Source organism: Saimiri boliviensis, chromosome 8 (assembly GCF_048565385.1).
Source record: "Saimiri boliviensis isolate mSaiBol1 chromosome 8, mSaiBol1.pri, whole genome shotgun sequence".
Taxonomy (NCBI): Eukaryota; Metazoa; Chordata; class Mammalia; order Primates; family Cebidae; genus Saimiri; species Saimiri boliviensis.
In genome coordinates, this window is record NC_133456.1 from 10549493 (window position 1) to 10568750 (window position 19258).

A 19258-nucleotide genomic window follows, 5' to 3' on the forward strand; every position below is an offset into this window, starting at 1 on the left:
GTCCAGATGGGTTCACAGCTGAATTCTACCAGACATACAAAGAGGAAGGTTTTTGGCACCGTTATTCAAATAGCCAAGAAGTGGAAACAACCCAAATGTTTATCAGCTGATGATTGGGTAAACAAAATATAGTATATTCAAACAATGGATGTTATTTGTCAGTAGAAAGGAATGAAATGCTAATATATACTACAACATGAGTAAACCTTGGAAACATTATCCTAAAAATAATGGAATAACAAAAGACCATATATTGCACAATTCCATTTATGTGAAATGTCCAAAACAGGGAAATCCATAAAGATAGAAGATAGAGCAGTAGTCACTGAGGGTTGGGGGAAGGGTCAGTGATGGAGAATGACTGCTAGTGGGTACAGGTCTCTTTTTGGGGGTGATGAAAATATTCTAAAATTGATTCCAGTGACAGCTGTACAACTCTGTGAAAATAAAACTATTGTACACTTAAAAGAAAAAATTCCTGATGTCCATTACTCACGTGTAAACCTTAAGAACAAAATCCTTTTCTTCCTTTACTTCTGTGAGTGACTGTAGGACATCCAAGATGCTTAGGACAGCACAGCCATATGGTCGTCTGTAGTGCAGGTGAGGAGGACCTTTCTTCGAGTCATTCAGGAGCATCCGGCCTTGGGCACAGCAGAAGACACCAGTCAGACCGAGAAAAGCATGCTTCCTCTCCAGTATCACCTAATTGTCATACAAGGATGCCTGAGCTATAGGCACTTAGGAAATCTTCTAAGTTGGAAGACTACAGGACTAAAGGGAGTTATCCAAGGATATTTATCTGGAAAAACACCAAACAGGCCGCTAGCCAAAGCTCTTCCCCATACTGCATTCAATAAATCATTCTTATTGTCCTCTAAATCAATATCAACAGTCCATTTAATAATCACATAAGAATAAAAGTGATTTTATAAATTTGTTAGAAGAACCAATGTGCTAATAATAGTTTTAAACTTGTTAGGTATATTATAGATACAAAGTTTAGTATTTAGGTGCCAGGTATAAACTACATATGCACAGACAAGGAGGGTGCTATGTTCTTTCAACCAAATTCTGCTGTCAAATGTCATCCTGAACAATTGAGGGACTGAAAGTAGTCTTAGAAAGTGGATGAGTGCTTACTTTTCCTGCTTACCAAAGCTGTGCCTACAGTGGCGAGAATACTTGCAAATGCTGGAACCTTAACAAACACTTTATTAAGCACAGTATAATAGCTGTTTTGTTGGCAAGGGATTAAAAAATATTCTTTGATAAAAATGTACATGATATGCCAGAACTCAAACCTATAAAGGAGGATTGGGTTCACCATAGCCCCAAAAGTTATATCATAAACATGAAATAAGTTCTGAGCAAACCAATGACAGAACAGCAGCAAAAATCACTTTTTCATCTTGGGTGGGGAAGAAGTGAAATGCCATCCATCTTCTGGAGTGACGACAATAAATCTAATTTTGTGGAGAGTACCACAGATACATAATTTCAAACACAAACAATAGGTGGTGAATAGCCTTTGCTGTGAAGTTGGCACCCCTGGAACCCTGCTATAAAATCTCTGAGTGTAGGGTAGGTATAGAGGCAAGGTCAATAAGGAAAAGTTTGGGTCTAAAAACAGATAGGGAGCAGAAGGTTTTAAGTGATAAAAAAACACAAACAAAAAGACCCCTCTGAATCCATTTGTATCACACCAAGCTACCATAGCAGTTCAGTTTAGGTGTAGTTTTAATACAAGCTGGACTCTAATCCTGAGACCTGAAATTACAGGTAAGATCTAGGGAGAAAACAAAGGTCATGCACAAGACAGACTTATCCCAAGGTGGGTCAGTCTTAGTCATGTAAATGGGTAAGGTGAACAGTACCTATTCGGATCACATGGGCAACAATATACAAATCTCTCTTCATATCTTTGCTGCTCAGATCCTAAGAAAAGAGAAAAAACAAATAAATTCAGGCAAGGAATACATAGAAAACAATTAAAAATTCATTTCGAATGTCTACTCATTTGCTTTTATTATATGTTACAGGTAGGGGAAGGGCGACTACAGCACATAGCACTTCAATGTTTGTAAGATGCCTGCACAGAAATTCTGATTATCTTATATGCCTTTGGACATTTATTTTATTGACAATATTTTTCCAATTCCCATTTAGATCACTTAACAAATAAAAAGTCTATAAAAGTTCTCACATCAGAAATATTCATGATATTGCCTTATTCCATGTCTACTCTAACATCATGTAAAAACATTCTGTACAGAAGGAATAAATGTTCAGTACAGAAAAAGTTGGAAAAACACCAAAAAGCTCAATAACTGAAATCCTAAAAGTTTGTTCTCCACTAATTTTACATTGATTTCTCTGTCCACAAATGATTATTACACATGAAGTATGTTCCACTTAAAAGAGATTACTTTGGTATCAGTGAAACCTCAATCATTTGATTTCCATTTCTAAATTCTGATATTTATCATTTGTACTAAATTATAAAGTTTAAAATAATCTTATTGAAAAAATTAAGGGTTTCTTTTAAGTAAACAGATATGATCCAGAATCAGAAAATTTCCAAATCAAAGCATTATGAAAATCATTCCTTTTTCTTTCTTTTCTTTAAAAAACAAGGTCTTGCTCTGACACCAGGATGAAGTGAGGTGGCGCAATCACGGCTCACTGCAGGTTTGTCTTCTGTGCCAAGCCATTCTCTCACCTCAGCCTCCCAAGTAACTGGTACTACAGGTGTGCACCATCATGCTCAGCTATTTTTAAAATTATTTGTAGAGATGGGGTCTTGTTACGTTGCCAGAGCTGGTCTCGGACCTCTAGGTTCAAGCAGTCTTCCTGCCTCAGCCTCCCAAAGTGTTGAGATTACAGGTATTACCATGCCCAGCCTGATAATCATTCTATTTGTGTTTAGAACATATGTTGAAATGTTTGTTAATGAGTATGCATTATGCTTTTTAAATGCCTTGTACTTGAAATAACAAAAATTCATTTAACATATATTCTGTTTCAGATTTTTCAATAGGCTGTCAACTTGCCGCTCACTCTCAATCATTATTGTGAGTTAATGATACTTGATGGAATGACTTTTGTCCTTAATGCCACAGGTTTTCTGTGATCTCCCTTTCTAGGAAAGGATCCCTTATCCTTTTCCTCTTTTATCTTTTGATTGATCCCAGATGCCTGTCTCTCTTCAATAATAATAATAATAAAAAGGTACAATCAAATGGCAGTAATGATTTGGAATGAGCTTTGAGATTCAGAGTGTAAGGTCCGACATTGCCTTGAATGGCATGGCCTCTGGATACCAGGTTTTGCCCTCCTCACCAAACCACTTTATAAACCTACAAAAGGAAACTTAGCTGACTTCATAAGTCAAAAATCCTTCCTTCCCTCTTCCTTCCGTTCTCTAAAAAAGACCTTCGAGACTGCTCCTACTTTAGCACTCCCCAACTCCTCTCAACCCTTCTCTATCTACGCAGCAGAAATAAAAGGCTGTGCCATTGGAATTCTTATACAGGAGCCAGGCCCATGACCTGTAGCATTTTTATCCAAACAACTTAACCTCACAGTCCTGGGCTGGCCCTCATGCCTACGCGCAGCAACAGCTGCCACCCTGATACTCTCAAAATCACAGGCTATGCCCCATCTACCCTCTATGGCTCTCACAACCTCCAAAGTTTCGTTTCCTCTTTACATCTCACACACTTACTTTCAGCCCCTCACCTTCTCCAGCTTTACGTACTCTGTATTGAAACCCCCAAAGTAACCATTGCTCTTGGACCTGACTTCAACTCAGTCTCTCACGGAATACCTAACAAAAACCTGAACCCCATGACTGTATCTCCCATCCTCTTTGTGTTCCTTTACACTTCACCTCAAGAGCCCTGCTACCCACATTAACCAAAAAATAGGAGCATAGGAACTGCGCATTACAGAAAGGCCCTCCTTTATTGCTAGCAGTCTTAAAACGTCAATAGCAGGTTTTGCCTAGGTAAGCATTTTCCCTGTCTCTCACTCTACCCTTGGCTACCCTACTGTTGCTCCTCAGACTCTCCTCTAGACCCCTGTTCCTGTCTGCTCATACCCAATCTTGTTAATAAAAGTATATGGTTACTTAAAGATACCACGTGCTTCCTCATACACCATGAAAACAAAAGCTCTCCCTTCACACAGTTACCCTATCAAACCCCGCTACAACTTTTAACAGCTGCAGTCCAAGACCACAGCACTGCCTCAGACCACTTTCTCACTTTTTCAGTTTACACTTCCAGTTCTGTCTAAGCCAAGGACTTTTTTTCCTCTGTGGTTCTTCTTCTTACATCTGCCTTCCTACCAACTGGACAGGCACTTGTACCCTTAAGTTTTCCTTACTCCCAAAATTCAGTTTGCCAATGGAGACGAAAGCCTCCCTTTGTGGTCCCGACATGACACAAGCGGGTCATTCCATTAATCCCCTTACTTGTCGGGTTAGGAATGACTACTGCACTCGGCACAGGCATAGCAGGCCTTACCACTTCAGTGGCAACCTTCCGTGTCTCTCTAATGATTTCTCTGCTAGCATTGCAGAATTAACTCAATCACTATCCTTTCTTCAATTTTAAGTAAATTTTCTAGCTGCAGTTATCCTCCAAAACTGCAGAGGTCTTGATTTACTGACTGCTGAAAAAGGAGGTATTTGCCTATTACTAAATGAAGAATGTTGTTTTCATTTAAACCAGTCTAGGCTCGTATATGATGCCATCAATAAATTAAAAGAGCCCAAAAGCCCGTTAATCAGTCAAATGGTTGTTCTGGACCTGGCTGGACTGACTGGACACTCTCTAACTGGAAGTCATGGCTTCTTCCAATCCTTTGTCCTCTGATACTATCTTTATCATTCTGTTATTTGGACCCTGTGTTTTCTGATTAATGTCTCAATTCCTATAAAATTGTATATAAGTGATAACCAATCAGTCAATACGACAAATGCGCCTTCTAACAACCCCACAGTAACACCCCTTGCCCTGAGATCTCCCAGCAGTCTAAATTCTTTCCCATTTTTAGGTTTCCGTGCCATCCCCAATCCTGCTCGAAGAAGCCCTGAGAAACATCGCCCATCACCCTCTGTTGCCAGCCTTCCTAATATTCCACTGCCCTCCAATCTTCATTTTTCCTTCATATTACTAATATGAAAAGACAGGAATGTAAGGTCTGACTGTGCCTTGGATGGCATGGCAACCCCCATGAACCGCACATACACCTCTGAAGGGCCTTCCAGAATTAGAAAACCTGAAGTAGCTGGAAGGAAGAACCACCAACCCCTGCGGGGCCTAACTAACCTGAGATATTCTTCTATTGTTTCTTATTCTGGCTTCAATTGACAAGGCCATTGGACTTTGTAACTGACCTTGGCCCAACCTCCTGGCTCCCCACCCAATGACCCCCTCCCAGCTTGCAAAAAACCACCAACTGTAACTTCTGTAACTTTCCATTTTTCACCCCAAATCTATAAAACCCAACTGCTATCACACCCCCCCTTCGCTGATGACCTTTTCAGCCTCAGCCTGCCTGCACCCCGGTAAATTAACAGCCATGTTGCTCACACAAAGCCTGTTCGGGGTGTCTCTTCATTCAGAGCGCACGTTTTAACAGTTTCTGTGTTTCTTAATTTGTAAACCCTATTGCAGGGTTAGCACTAGGGTGAGGCAAGCAAGGCACAAAATTTAAGGAAACACTCACTCTCAGGATCCTGTGCTTTGCATGTCTTAGCCTAGTCCCAGCCCTGCCCTGATAAATGGTCCTGAACATATGAAAGAAAAGGAGACAGTAAGTAATATGTGGGCCAGGCGTGGTGGTTTATACTTGTAATCCCAGAATGTTGGGAAGCTGAGGTTGGAGGATTACTTGAGGTCAGGAGTTCAAGACCAGCCTGGCCAACATGGTGAAATCCATTCTCTACTGAAAATACAAAAATTAGCTGGGTGTGTAATCCCAGCTACTCAGGAGGCTGAGGCAGGAGAATGACTTGATCCTGGGAGGTGGAGAGTGCAGTGAGCTTAGATCGTGCCACTGCACTCCAGCCTGGGCAACAGGGCGAGACTTTGTCACCCCCACCCAAAAAAAAAAAAAAAGAAGTAATATATAATGATGAAACTGAAGCTTTTAGATGGTTGTAATATTTTGTAAAGTCCTTATAATAATAAAGTATGTTTATAATGAAATAGATTACAAAATAATTAAACATAAAATTGATATCTGGAATCACAAAGATATGTTTTTGCATGGAAGTTGTGTTTGATATTGAAAAAGGGTGTTTCAGGCCCCATTTCACAAATTCTTTCAATTGAAAATGGAATTTAAAATATTATTATTTAAAATAGTGCTGTATTTTGACACTAAACAAATGAAAACTAAAAACCATGTTACCATTTTAAAATACTTTTTGGATTGAAAGATGTTGATTACTGAGGAATATGGAAATGTTCAACACATTTCAAAGTGAAATGGTTCCTCCTACACTGCCTAGATTGTGTATATCCAAACTATCAAATGACTAGTATAATCACTGACTCCAATACACCTATAGAATTCAAGCCATTTTCCAAAGATGTCCAAATACTAATCAGATGGGTTGTATACAAGAATATTAAATGTTTTCCTTGGCTCTGCTAAGTAAATAAAAGAAGCCTTAAGTATAAGTTACGGTATTTTCCGAGTGGTTGAAAGCTTTCTGATCATCATGTACATAGCACCCAGAACTCTCAGTGGTATTTATTTAACATAAATAAAAATCAGACAATAATAATTAGTGCAAAAATATTTTAAGCAAAATTATTTGTGAGTTCCACAGAATTTCAATATAAAAGCTATCTTATTAAACGTAAGTGCATGGCTAAACACAGTTACCACAGAGTTTGTTAAACATATATTCTTTAAGACTAAGCACCAAGGTTATCTATGCTAAATTACTCACATGACCTGTAAAATCAAGATGAGAAGAAGGGTGATGTACCTACCATTCATCTGGTGAGCAGGATTTCAATCCTGATTACATAGTAGGAATTAGATTTGTTCACTGGACTCTCTAATCCTACTTAACTAGGAAGCTGGTCCCAACTAAACAGAGTGTAGAAGAGACAACTGAGGACAGTGATTTAGGGTCCAGCATTTTAAACTCACTCATTTGAAACATGAAAAAAGGCCGGGTGCGGTGGCTCACGCCTGTAATCCCAGCACTTTGGGAGGCCAAGGCAGATGGATCATGAGGTCAAGAGATCGAGACCATCCTGGTCAACATGGTGAAACCCCGTCTCTACTAAAAATACAAAAAATTAGCTGGGCATGGTGGCACGTGCCTGTAATCCCAGCTACTCAGGAGGCTGAGGCAGAAGAATTGCCTGAGCCCAGGAGGCGGAGGTTGCAGTGAGCCGAGATCGCGCCATTGCACTCCAGCCTGGGTAACAAGAGTGAAACTCCGTCTCAAAAAAAAGAAACATGAAAAAGTTAATTAACTTCCCTGTTCCTGGGATTCTCTTTTTCTATAGCGATAATGGGATTCATGAATACAAAATAAAATCAGCTTATTGATACTTAAGATGCAGAAAATAAGGTAGTATTTTAATGCATGTTATTAGTAATAAGTTCAATTTTGAACTCTAAGAAATCACTACTTAAAATTGTATCTTGAAATGTAGAAGAGTATAAATACATATATAAAAATGCCAACGAATGCATGAATAACTGCACAAATTCATTCTCTCAGTTGGTCATTTGAATATGACAGCAAATAAACATATATTCATTTGTTTATATAACAAATCATTACTGACACCTTGCCAGGCAGTGTGTATGAGGTCCTGAATATCTAGGAATGAGTACATACTAATAGACATACTTTCATACATTTGTACACACAGCCATTGTTTAGCATTAGTCAGCAAAATCATCATTGTATTGGCCATCCACGTAAGTATAAAACACATTCTCCTTGGATAAATTTCTTCCTTGTAGGAAACCCTAAAACCTAACCAAGTTGGAAAAAATAAGCCCTCAAAGAGAATAAGGCTGTGCCAAATAATGTGACTTTAATGTGGCTCTGAAGTGTGCTGAGTAACCTTGTAATATACTCAGTTCCTATGACTCCCTTTTCCCTATTCTAAGGTAAGCTAACAGGTCAGCATCGACCATAGTTGTGGCTATATTTTCTGGCATTTACTCTGAGACTGCAGCACACACATCAGTCTAGGAAACTCCTTTAGCTCATAGGAGAAACTCAAATCTTAGATAATGAGAAAACAGGTCCAACAAATATAATTTTATATAGCTTAAAGTAAAACATAAAAATCCTGGCTAAGATAATCTTGCTGAGAAATCTTGCATGCTTTGTAAAAATTCCTCAAATCATGTTTGGGACCTTTTTAAAAAATCTAGGCCTGGGCTGGGTATGGTGACTTATGCCTGTAATCCCAGCACTTTGGGAGGCCAAGGTGGGACAGTTGTTTGAGGCCAGAAGTTCAAGACTCACCTGGCCAAAATAGCAAGACATCATCTATTAAAAATAAAAATTAGCTAAGCATGGTGTGTGCCTATAGCCCCACTACTCAGGAGATTAAGGCAGGAGGACCACCTAGAGCCCAGGGGTTCAAGGTTTCTTTGTGAGCTATGATCAGGCCATTGGACTGAAGGCTGGGCCACAGAGTGAGAACCTGACTCCATAAGAAAAAATCTAGGGCTGTACTGCAAATAGAATTATGAATTATGAAGTATTAATAGGATATTTAATACCCTGTACCTTCCCATTGTGGCAGAACAACAGCACGTTGTGAGTGTTATGTGCAATAAAGTTGGAGCTACAGCTTTGGCCTCTGGGCTCATATGGATAATTAACATGCTAAATGAAAATTCTGATTTACTGTAATTACATTCAAATACCACACTAATTAAGTTCATTTTTCAAAAGACGAGGACTGTAATCATCATATTCAAGAATTGAAGGGAAGTATATGCATGCAGCTCTGTTCCCACAAATCCAAGAAACAAGGAATCAACAATTTCTTTTGATGCTTTACCAGGCAATATCAGAGAATCAGAATTTAGAAAAACCTCCTAAGGTTACTGAGCTATTCTAGAAGGTGGGTGTCTCTTACTAATTCTGTTTCAGAAAGGAGGTCCTACAAAACCACCTCAGTGTTCAGGCACTCTCACTTCAGAAACTCTCACTCAATAGACTAACCTAAATCCCGTTTACTAAAATTTAGATTCTTTCTTTTGTTCTTTTCCAGTTGAAGAGAGTGCTGATCTTCCCATACAAAGCCATCTCAACTCCCTTAAGTGCCATCATAGGTCTGCTTTTCCTGTTCTTTCTCCTTGCATTATCTCATAAGCCTTGACTGCTAAGCTCAAAGATGGACAAAGTATTATTTTAGCTTAGCTAGATTTATAAATCTTTCTGTACATCTGGAGCATTGACAATAAAAGTGATCCCTGTGAAAGTGGCTTCTGATATTGTAGTAACATCATTTGATGTTTTGAAAGATAAAGTTGTAGTAAATGAACTAAAAAGTGAGGTAAATAAATATAATTGTATCTTTTAGAGAAAGTCACATAGATCTCCAGATAAATCTCATTTGCATTTAAGAGGCACAATATAAGCTTTAAGGTATCTGTCACCTGTCAGTCACACACCATAAGCAAGGTCAGTGACACTGTGAAACTATCACAATAGGTATTGATGTAGCTCAGGATCACTGAAACAGATCAAAAAATCCACAATAATCAAAACTGGTTTAAAACTGTGACAGTCTTGTCTTCTTCTACAGTAAATAAACAACAGTATCTCAAATAAATACAGTTGGATAGTGTTTTTAACTAGGTAAAAATGAATTAGTAAATCAGAATAAACTTAAAGAACACACATGGCAAGATGGCATTGTGAGGTTCAGTATTTTCTGAAAAGCAGATTACCAAACCTTTTTTTAAGTCGATTGGTCCATGGTTGTAGAGACCATGAACATGGTATAGCTTTTCAGAAAAAACTATAATATAGATCATAGTAGGAAAAGATCCTCCATTTGGTATTTAGAAGAGGACCATTTAGTTTGTCTTGCTGTATATGAACTCACTAACAAACCACAAAGCTGTAAACGTGGTAGATATCTTTAAAATAAATTATACATCAGAAATTGTACACCTCAGAGAAATTCTTACTAGTCTTGGATAAGAACAGTAAGAAAGACCTATGTCAGATTTTTTTTTTTTTTTTTTTTTTTTGATACAGGGTCTCACTTTGTCATCCAGGCTGGAGTTCAGTGGTGTGACCTTAGCTCACTGCAGCCTCAACCTCCTGGGCTCAAAGGGTCCTCCCACCTCAGACCCCCAAGTAGCTGTGACTATAGACACATGTCACGCCTGGCTTATTTTTGTATTCTTTGTAGAGATGGGGTTTTGGCATGTTGCCCAGGCTGATTCTGTAAGATTTTAAGTGTCTGTTATATGCAATAGCTTATAAAATCTACATCAGTGAAAGGCACTTTATATTTCTTTAATAAAAATTTTGTTTAAAACTGTATATAATTTCAGTTTTCTATAAATATTTCATTAAAACCTAACAGAAACATAAATCAAGTCCTATTCTTCCCAGTGTGTGGAGTGGAAATAAGAATAAATGCTTGTTTCCAGGGTGACAATATCCACATAGCAGGCCACTGGTTAGAGTCAACAGCAAAGAAGGAAAAGAGAATTTGTACATACTGTAAAAAGGGCACACATTCGTTCTATCTTCTCTGGGTTCCTTGGCCCACCATTCTTGTTCAGTCTTACCAGAAACCGTTCACTGAAATATAGGAAAGAAAGATACAGAGAAATGTGAGTAACACACTCCAGAACAAAGAAAAAGGGCAGATATAGAGAAACAATAAACATATTTACATAATAACTTGCAGTGACAAGCAAGGCCAAAAACACATTTCTAGTGGCAGGACATCCTCTTTTTCCTGCCAAGCAACATAAAAAGAATACTACAAACTGCCTAATAGGTGCTGCTCTTTACCTGCTGGCTGTAGCTGTGTATTTTATCTGTTTGAAGATGTATGCTCCCTGAGGGTAGTAAGAAGGACTATATCTTATATTTCTCCCAGATAACCCCAAAGTACCAGCATAATGCTAAATCCATAACAAGCATATACATTCTTTAATGTGAGCACTCAGATCCTCTTAAAAATGTTCCTCATATTAGATCCAAAAGAATCTATATCACTCAATTTACATCTTCTATATCAACCCCAAGCTGCAGACTGGTATAGGCCTATGGCCTGAGAGGAACTGGGCTGCACAGCAGGTGATGAGCAGGTGGGCAAGCATTACTACCTGAGCTCTGCCTCCTGACAGATCAGCAGCAGCATTAGATTTTCACAGGAGCACAAACATTGTGAACTGCACATGAAGGGATCTAGGTTATGTGCTCCTTATGAGTATCTAATGCCCTGATGATCTGAGGTGGAACAGTTTCATCTCCAAACCATCCCACACCACAAGCTCCACCCCCAAGTCCATGGAAAAATTGGCTTCCATGAAATTGATCCCTGGTGCCAAAAACATTAAGGAGTGCTGTTCTATACAACTCTTGAGAATCACTTAAGGGTAGTGGTATCCAATCTTTTGGCTTTGCTGGATCACATTGGAAAAAGAATAATTATCTGAGAGAGGGGATCCAAGATGGCCTAGGAGCAGCTTTGGATTGCAGCTCCCAGCAAGTGCACAGAGGGTAAGTGGTCGCCGTATTTCCAGATGGATTTTTATTGCCCACAGACCAGGAGATTCCTGGACAGAGGAGCCCCACATGTTGCCAGCATGGCTCTTTTGGCCAGTGTGGCAGGTCTTCACACAAAAAACTCACATGGGTCTGGGCACCATTTCAGCTGGCGACTGGAACACCTGGGAGACAGAGTTGCCCATTCAACTGATAAAAAGGGGACTGAAATAGGGAGCCAGGCCAGGAGATTCCTGGGTGAAAAAGTGCCATGTGTCTCCAGTGCGGCTGTTTCAGCTGGCGCAGCAGGTCTCCACACAAAATCTCACACAAATCTGATGCCTTTTCAACAGGCGACTGGAATGCCTGGGATATAGACTTGCTCATTCAACTGATAAAAAGGGGATGGAAACAGGGAGCCAGGCCAGGAGATTCCCAGGTGGAAAAGTGGCTCCAGCACAGCTGTTTCAGTCGGTGCAGTGGGTTTCTGCAAAAAAATCTCATACAAACCCAGGCACCTTTTCAACTGGCAACTGGAATGCCTGGGAGACAGAGTCACACATTCAACTGAAAAAAAGGGGACTGGGAGCCAGGCCAGGAGATTCCCAGGCAAAAAAGCACCAAGATCCCCCAGCACAGCTGTTTCAGCCAGCGCAGTGGGTCTCCACACAGGAACTCGCACAAATCTGGGCACAATTTCAACAGATTACTGGAACACCTGGGAGACAGAGTTGCCCATTCAACTGAAAGAAAAGGGGTCTGAGGCAGGGAGCCAGGGAGCCAGGAGAGCAGGCACGGCTGGTCCCACCCCCACAAACATCAGCAATCTGAAATGCTCTGAATTCAGAGTTTCACAGTAAGCATAGCTGAAGACTGGACAGTCCAGCTCTGTGGGGGAGGGGTGTCTGTCATTACCGAGGCAGTCCACCACTATCAAGGTAGTCTGCCATTGCTGAGGTGGTCTGCCATTGCCGAGGCAGTCCACCATTACTGAGCTAGCCCACCATTGCCGAGACAGTCCGCCATTACAGAGGGAGTCTGCAATTACAGAGGTGGGCCACCATTGCAGAGGCAGTTCTAACTATACCCCTATAAACAGGACTGCAGGGAAGTTCACACAGCAGCTGGGCGGAGTGCACAGCAGATCAGCAACACCTCTGCTGGCAGACTGTGACCAGGCTGCCTCCTGACTGGACAGGGCATCTGTGAAAAAAGGCAGCAGCATGACAGAAACTTATAAATAAAGCCCTACATTCCTGGAACAGAGCACCTGGGGGAAAAGGCTGTATGAGTTCTGCTGCAGCAGACTTAAACGTACTTGCCCAGCAGCTCTGAATGGAACAAAGGAGCTCACAGCTCAGCACTTGAGCTCCTATAAAGGACAGACTGTCTCCTCAAGCAGCTCACCAACCCTCATATATCCAAAGAGTGACCTGGTAAAGGAGAGCTCAGACTGACATCTGGCAGGTATCATGGGACAAAGATAGCAGAAGAAGAAACTTGCAGCAACCCTTACTGTTCTGCAGCTGCCACAGGTGAGCCCCAGGAAAGCAGGTCTGGAGTGGACCTCCAGCAGTCCTACAGCAGAGGGTCCTGACTGTTAGAAGAAAAACTAAGAAACAGAAAGAAATAACTTCATCATCAACAAACAGGATGTCCATTCAGAGACCCCATCTGAAAGTCACCCACTACAAAGATGACAGCTATTAAGTAAATCCACAAAGATGGCAAGAAACCAGTGCAAAAAGGATGAAAACACCCAGAACCAGAACGCCTCTCCTCCTCCAAGGGATCACAACTCCTCACCAGCAAGGGAACAAGGATGGATGGAGAATGAGTCTGATGAATTGACAGAAATAGGCTTCAGAAGGTGGGTAATAAGAAGCTTCTTTGAGCTAAAAGAACATGTTCTAACCCGATGCAAAGAAACTAAGAACCTGAACAAAGGTTTGATGAAATGCTAATGAGAATAAACAGCTTAGAGAGGAATATAAATGAATTGATGGACCTGAAAAACACAACACAAGAACTTCATGAAGCATATTCAAGTTTCAAAAGCCATATCAACCAAACAGAAGAAAGGATATCAGAGGTCAAAGATCTACTCCATGAAAGAAAATGAGAAGGCAAGATTAGAAAAAAAAAAAAGAGTAAAAAGAAACATACAAAGGCTCCAAGAAATATAAGATTATGTGAAAAGACCTAATCTACGTTTGATAGTTGTACCTGAATGTGACGGAGAGAATAAATCCAAGCTAGAAAATACTCTTCAGGATATTATCCAGGAAAACTTCCCTGACCTAGCAAGGCAGGCCAATATTGAAGTCCGGGAAATACAGAGAACACCACTAAGATATTCCTCAAGAAGAGCAAACCCAAGGCATATAATCGTCAGATTCACCAGGGTTGAAATGAAGGAGAAAATGCTAAGGGCAGCTAGAGAAAAAGGTCAGGTAACCCACAAAGGGAAGACCATAAGACTCACAGCAGATCTCTCAGCAGAAACCCTACAAGCCAGAAGAGAGTGAGGCCAATATTCAACATCCTTAAAGAAAAGAACTTTCAACCTAAGATTTCATATCCAGCCAAACTAAGTTTCATAAGCGAAGGAGAAATAAAATCCTTTATGAACAAGCAATTGCTCAGAGATTTCATCACCACCAGGCCTGCTTTACAAGAGCTCCTGAAAGAAACACTAAACATAGAAAGAAACAACCAGTACCAGCCATTCCAAAAATGTACAAACGGTAAAGAGCATCAACGCAATGAAGAAACTGCATCAACTAATGGGCAAAACAACCAGCGAGCATCAAAAAGGCTTCAAACATAACAATATTAACCCTAAATGTAAATGGGCTAAATGCCCCAATCAAAAGACACAGACTGGCAAATTGGATAAAAAGCCAAAACTGATTGGCATGCTGTATCCAGGAAACCCATCTCCCATGCAAGCATACATATAGGTTCAAAATAAAGGGATGGAGGAAGGTTTACCAAGCACAGGGAGAGCAAAAAAAAAGCAGGAGTTGCAATCCTAGTCTCTGATAAAATAGACTTTAAACCAACAAAAATCAAAAGAGACAAAGAAGGGCATTACATAATGGTAAAAGGATCAATGCAACAAGAAGAGCTAACGATCCTAAATATAGGAGCACCCAGATCCATAAAGCAAGTTCTTAATGACCTACAAAGAGACTTTGACTCTCACACAATAATAGTGGGAGACTTTAACACTCCACTGTCAATATTAGACAGATCAATGAGACAGAAAATTAACAAGGATATCCAAAACTTGAACTCAGACCTGGACCAAGAAAACCTAATAGACATTTACAGAACTGTCCACCCCAAATCCAAAGAATATATATTCTTCTCAGCACTACATCACACCTACTCTAAAACTGACCACAAAATTGGAAGTAAATCACTCCTCAGCAAATGCAAAAGAATGAACATCATAACAAACAGTCTCTCAGACTACAGTGCAATCAAGTTAGACCTTAGAATTCAGAAACTAACTCAGAACTGCACAGCTTCATGGAAACTGAACAATGGGCTCTTGAATGTTGACTGGATAAACAATGAAATCAAGGCAGAAATAAACATGTTCTTTGAAACTAACGAGAATGAAGACATGACATAACAGAATCTCTGGGACACACATAAAGCAGCCTCTAGAGGAAAACATATACCAATAAATGCCCACATGAGAAGCAAGGAAAGATAAAAAATCAACACCTATTATCAAAATTGAAAGAGCAAGATAAAAAAAAAATCTCAAAACCTAGCAGAAGACAAGAAATAACTAAGATTGGAGCAGAATGGAAGGAGATACAGACACAAAAAAAACCCTTCAAAAAATCAATAAATCCAGGAGCTGGTTTTTTGAAAAGATCAACAAAATAGACAGACCACTAGCCAGATTAATAAAAGAGAAAAGAGAGAATGATCAACTAGATGCAATAAAAACCGATAAAGGGAAATCACCACCGAGTCCACAGAAATACAAACCATCATCAGAGATTACTACAAACAACTCTGTGCACATAAACTAGTCAACCTGGAAGAAATGGATAAATTCCTGGACACTTCCATCCTCCCAAGCCTAAACCAGGAAGAAGTCGAAACACTGAATAGACCAATAACAAGGTCTGAGGTTGAGGCAGCAATTAAGAGTCCACCACCCCAAAAAGCCCAGGTCCAGATGGGTTAACAGCCGAATTCTATAAGACATACAAAGAGGAGCTGGTACCATGTCTTCTGAAACGATTCCAAACAATCCAAAAATAGGAAATCCTACCCAAGTTATTTTATGAGACCAATATCATCCTGATACCAAAACCCAGCAGAGACTCAGCAAGAAAAGAAAACTTCAGGCTAATATCTATGATGAACATAGATGCAAAAATCTTCAATAAAATACTGGCAAACCAATTGCAACAGCACATCAAAAAGCTTAACCACCATGATCAAGTAGGCTTCATCCTGGGGATGCAAGGCTGGTTCAACATACACAAGTCCATAAACGTAATTCACCACATAAACAGAACCAAAGACAAAAACCACATGATTATTTCAATAGATGCAGAGAAGGCATTTGACAAAATTCAACAGCCCTTTATGCTAAAAACCCTCATAAACTAGGTATTGATGGAACGTATCTCAAAATAATAAAAGCTATTTACGACAAACCCACAGCCAATATCATACTGAATGGGCAAAAACTGGAAGTATTCTCTTTGAAATCTGGCACTAGACAAGGATGCCCTCTCTCACCACTCCTATTCAATATAGTATTGGAAGTCCTAGCCAGAGCCATCAGGCAAGAAAAAAAAATAAAGGGTTTTCAATTAGGAAAGGAGGAAGTCAAATTGTCTCTATTTGCAGATGACATGATTGTATATTTAGAAGACCCCATCATCTCAGCCCAAAATTTTCTCAAACTGGTAAGCAACTTAAGCAAAGTCTCAGGATACAAAATCAATGTGCAAAAATCACAAGCATTCCTATACACCAATATCAGACTTAAAGAGAGATAAATCAAGAACGAACTACCATTCACAATTGCTACAAAGAGAATAAAATATCTAGGAATACAACTAACAAAGGATGTGAAGGACCTCTTCAAGAAGAACTACAAACCACTGCTCAAGGAAATAAAAGAGGACACAAACAGATGGAGAAACACTCCATGCTCATGGTTAGAAAGAATCAATATCATGAAAATGACCATACTGCCCAAAGTAATTTACAGATTCAATGCTATCCCCATCAAGCTACCAATGACCTTCTTCACAGAATGGGAAAAAAACACCTTAAACTTCATATGGAACCAAAAGAGAGCCCACATAGACAAGTCAATTCTAAGCAAAAAGAACAAAGCAGGAGGCATCACACTACCGGACTTCAAACTATACTACAAGGCTACTATAATCAAAACAGTATAGTCCTGGTATGAAAACAGAGATATAGACCAATGGAACAGAACAGAGGCCTCAGAGGCAACACCACGCATCTACAACCATCTGATCTTTGACAAACCTGACAAAAACATGCAATGCGAAAAGGATTCCCTGTTTAATAAATGGTGTTGGAAAAACTGGCTAGCCATGTGCAGAAAGCAGAAACTGGACTCCTTCCTGACACCTTATACTAAAATTAACTCCAGATGGATTAAACATAAGACCTAACACCATAAAAATCTTAGAAGAAAATCTAGGCAAAACCACTCAGGATATAGGAATAGGCAAGGACTTCATGACCAAAACACCAAAAGCATTGGCAACAAAACCCAAAATAGACAAATGAGACCTAATTAAACTCCAGAGCTTCTGTACAGCAAAAGAAATAGTAATTAGAGTGATTCGGCAATCAACAGAATGGGAAAAAATTTTTGCAATCTACCCATCTGACAAAGGGCTAGTATCCAGAATCTACAAATAACTAAAACAGATTTACAAGAAAAAAACAAGCCCATTCGAAAGTGGGTGAAGGATATAAACAGACACTTTACAAAAGATGACATATATGAGGCCAAGAAACATATGAAAAAATGCTCATCACTTGTCATTAGAGAAATGCAAATAAAAGCCACATCGAGATACTACCTCACACCAGTTAGAATGGCAATCATCAAAAAATTCAGACAACAGATGCTGAAGAGGATGTGGAGAAATAGAACACTTTTATACTGTTGGTGGGAGTGTAAATTAGTTCGACCATTGTGGAAGATAGTGTGGTGACACCTCAAGGACCTAGAAATAGAAATTCCATTTGACCCAGCAATCCCATTACTGGGTATATATCCAAAGGATTATAAATTTTTCTATTACAAGGACACATGCACACGAATGTTCACTGTGGCACTGTTTACAATAGTAAAGACTTGGAACCAACCCAAATGCCCACTGATGAGAGACTGGACAGGGAAAATGTGGCACATATACACGATGTAATACTATGCAGTCATAAGAAACAATGAGTTTGTGTCCTTTGTAGGGACACGGATGAACCTGAAAACCATCATTCTCAGCAAACTGACACTAGAACAGAAAATCAAACACCGCATGCTCTCACCATAGATGGTTGTTGAACAACGAGAACACAAGGACATGGGGAGGAAAGCATCATACCCTGAGGTCTGTGGGTGGGAACTAGGGGAGGGACAGCGAGGGGTGGGGTGTTGTGGAGAGATAACATGAGGAGAAATGCCAGATACAGGTGATGGGGAGGGAGGCAGCAAACCACATTTCCATGTATGTACCTATGTAACAATCTTTTATGTTCTTCACTTGTACCCCAAAACCTAAAATGTAATAAAATATATATTTAAAAAAAAAGAAGAATTATATTGGGCCACACATAACACTAATGGTAGCTAATGAGCAAAAAAGAAAAAAATCTCACCATGTTTTAAGAAAGTTTACAAATTTGTGTTTGGCCACATTCAAAGCCATTGTGGGCTGCATGCAGCCTGTGCACCATGGGTTGGACAAGCTTGCTTTTAGGTCTTAAAAAATGTTAAAGCAACTTATAAAAACTTTGGTGGAAATTGAAAAAGAAATGTGTTATAGCTAAAGCTACAATTGGAATTTAATAGAGCCACTAAATATTTTATTCTCCAAATAATATAGGTAATTTCAGAAGGAAATTACAATTACTGGAATAAAAAACCTTAGAAACAGTGTTTGCAACATTTGAAGAAATGTCTCTTTACCTTGTATCTCCTTCCTGCCCCTGCACAGAATCTTATTCCCATCTCTTTATCCTAAGATTCACTACCAACAGTAAAGGAAAACTGTGCCATGGTGAACACAAAGTATGTGATTCCAAAAGTAATTTACTCCTTTTGTGCCTCCAGTCATATACTCACTGAATATGTGTGGTATCAGTTCAGTTTGTTCATGTATTCATTTGATCATTTAGTTTACTAATTATTAAGTTCTGTGTGCTAAGCTTGTGAATACAAATGTAAACAAGACATATATAAGGTCCTTTTTCCTCATACAGCTATGG

General features: G+C 39.5%; 1 protein-coding gene across 8 annotated transcripts in view; it reads right to left on the minus strand.

The window, feature by feature from the left end:
* DOCK3 (dedicator of cytokinesis 3) overlaps window positions 1-19258 on the minus strand; it is a 656527-nt gene that overhangs the window by 201559 nt on the left and 435710 nt on the right. For all 8 annotated transcript variants that reach the window (XM_074403778.1, XM_074403777.1, XM_074403779.1 and 5 more), the window contains exons 10-12: window positions 10747-10828; window positions 1878-1938; window positions 497-644 (exon numbers count right to left, since the gene is read on the minus strand). In XM_074403778.1, coding sequence (XP_074259879.1) covers window positions 497-644; window positions 1878-1938; window positions 10747-10828 — 291 coding nt within the window. The remainder of the gene's footprint in view (window positions 1-496; window positions 645-1877; window positions 1939-10746; window positions 10829-19258) is intronic.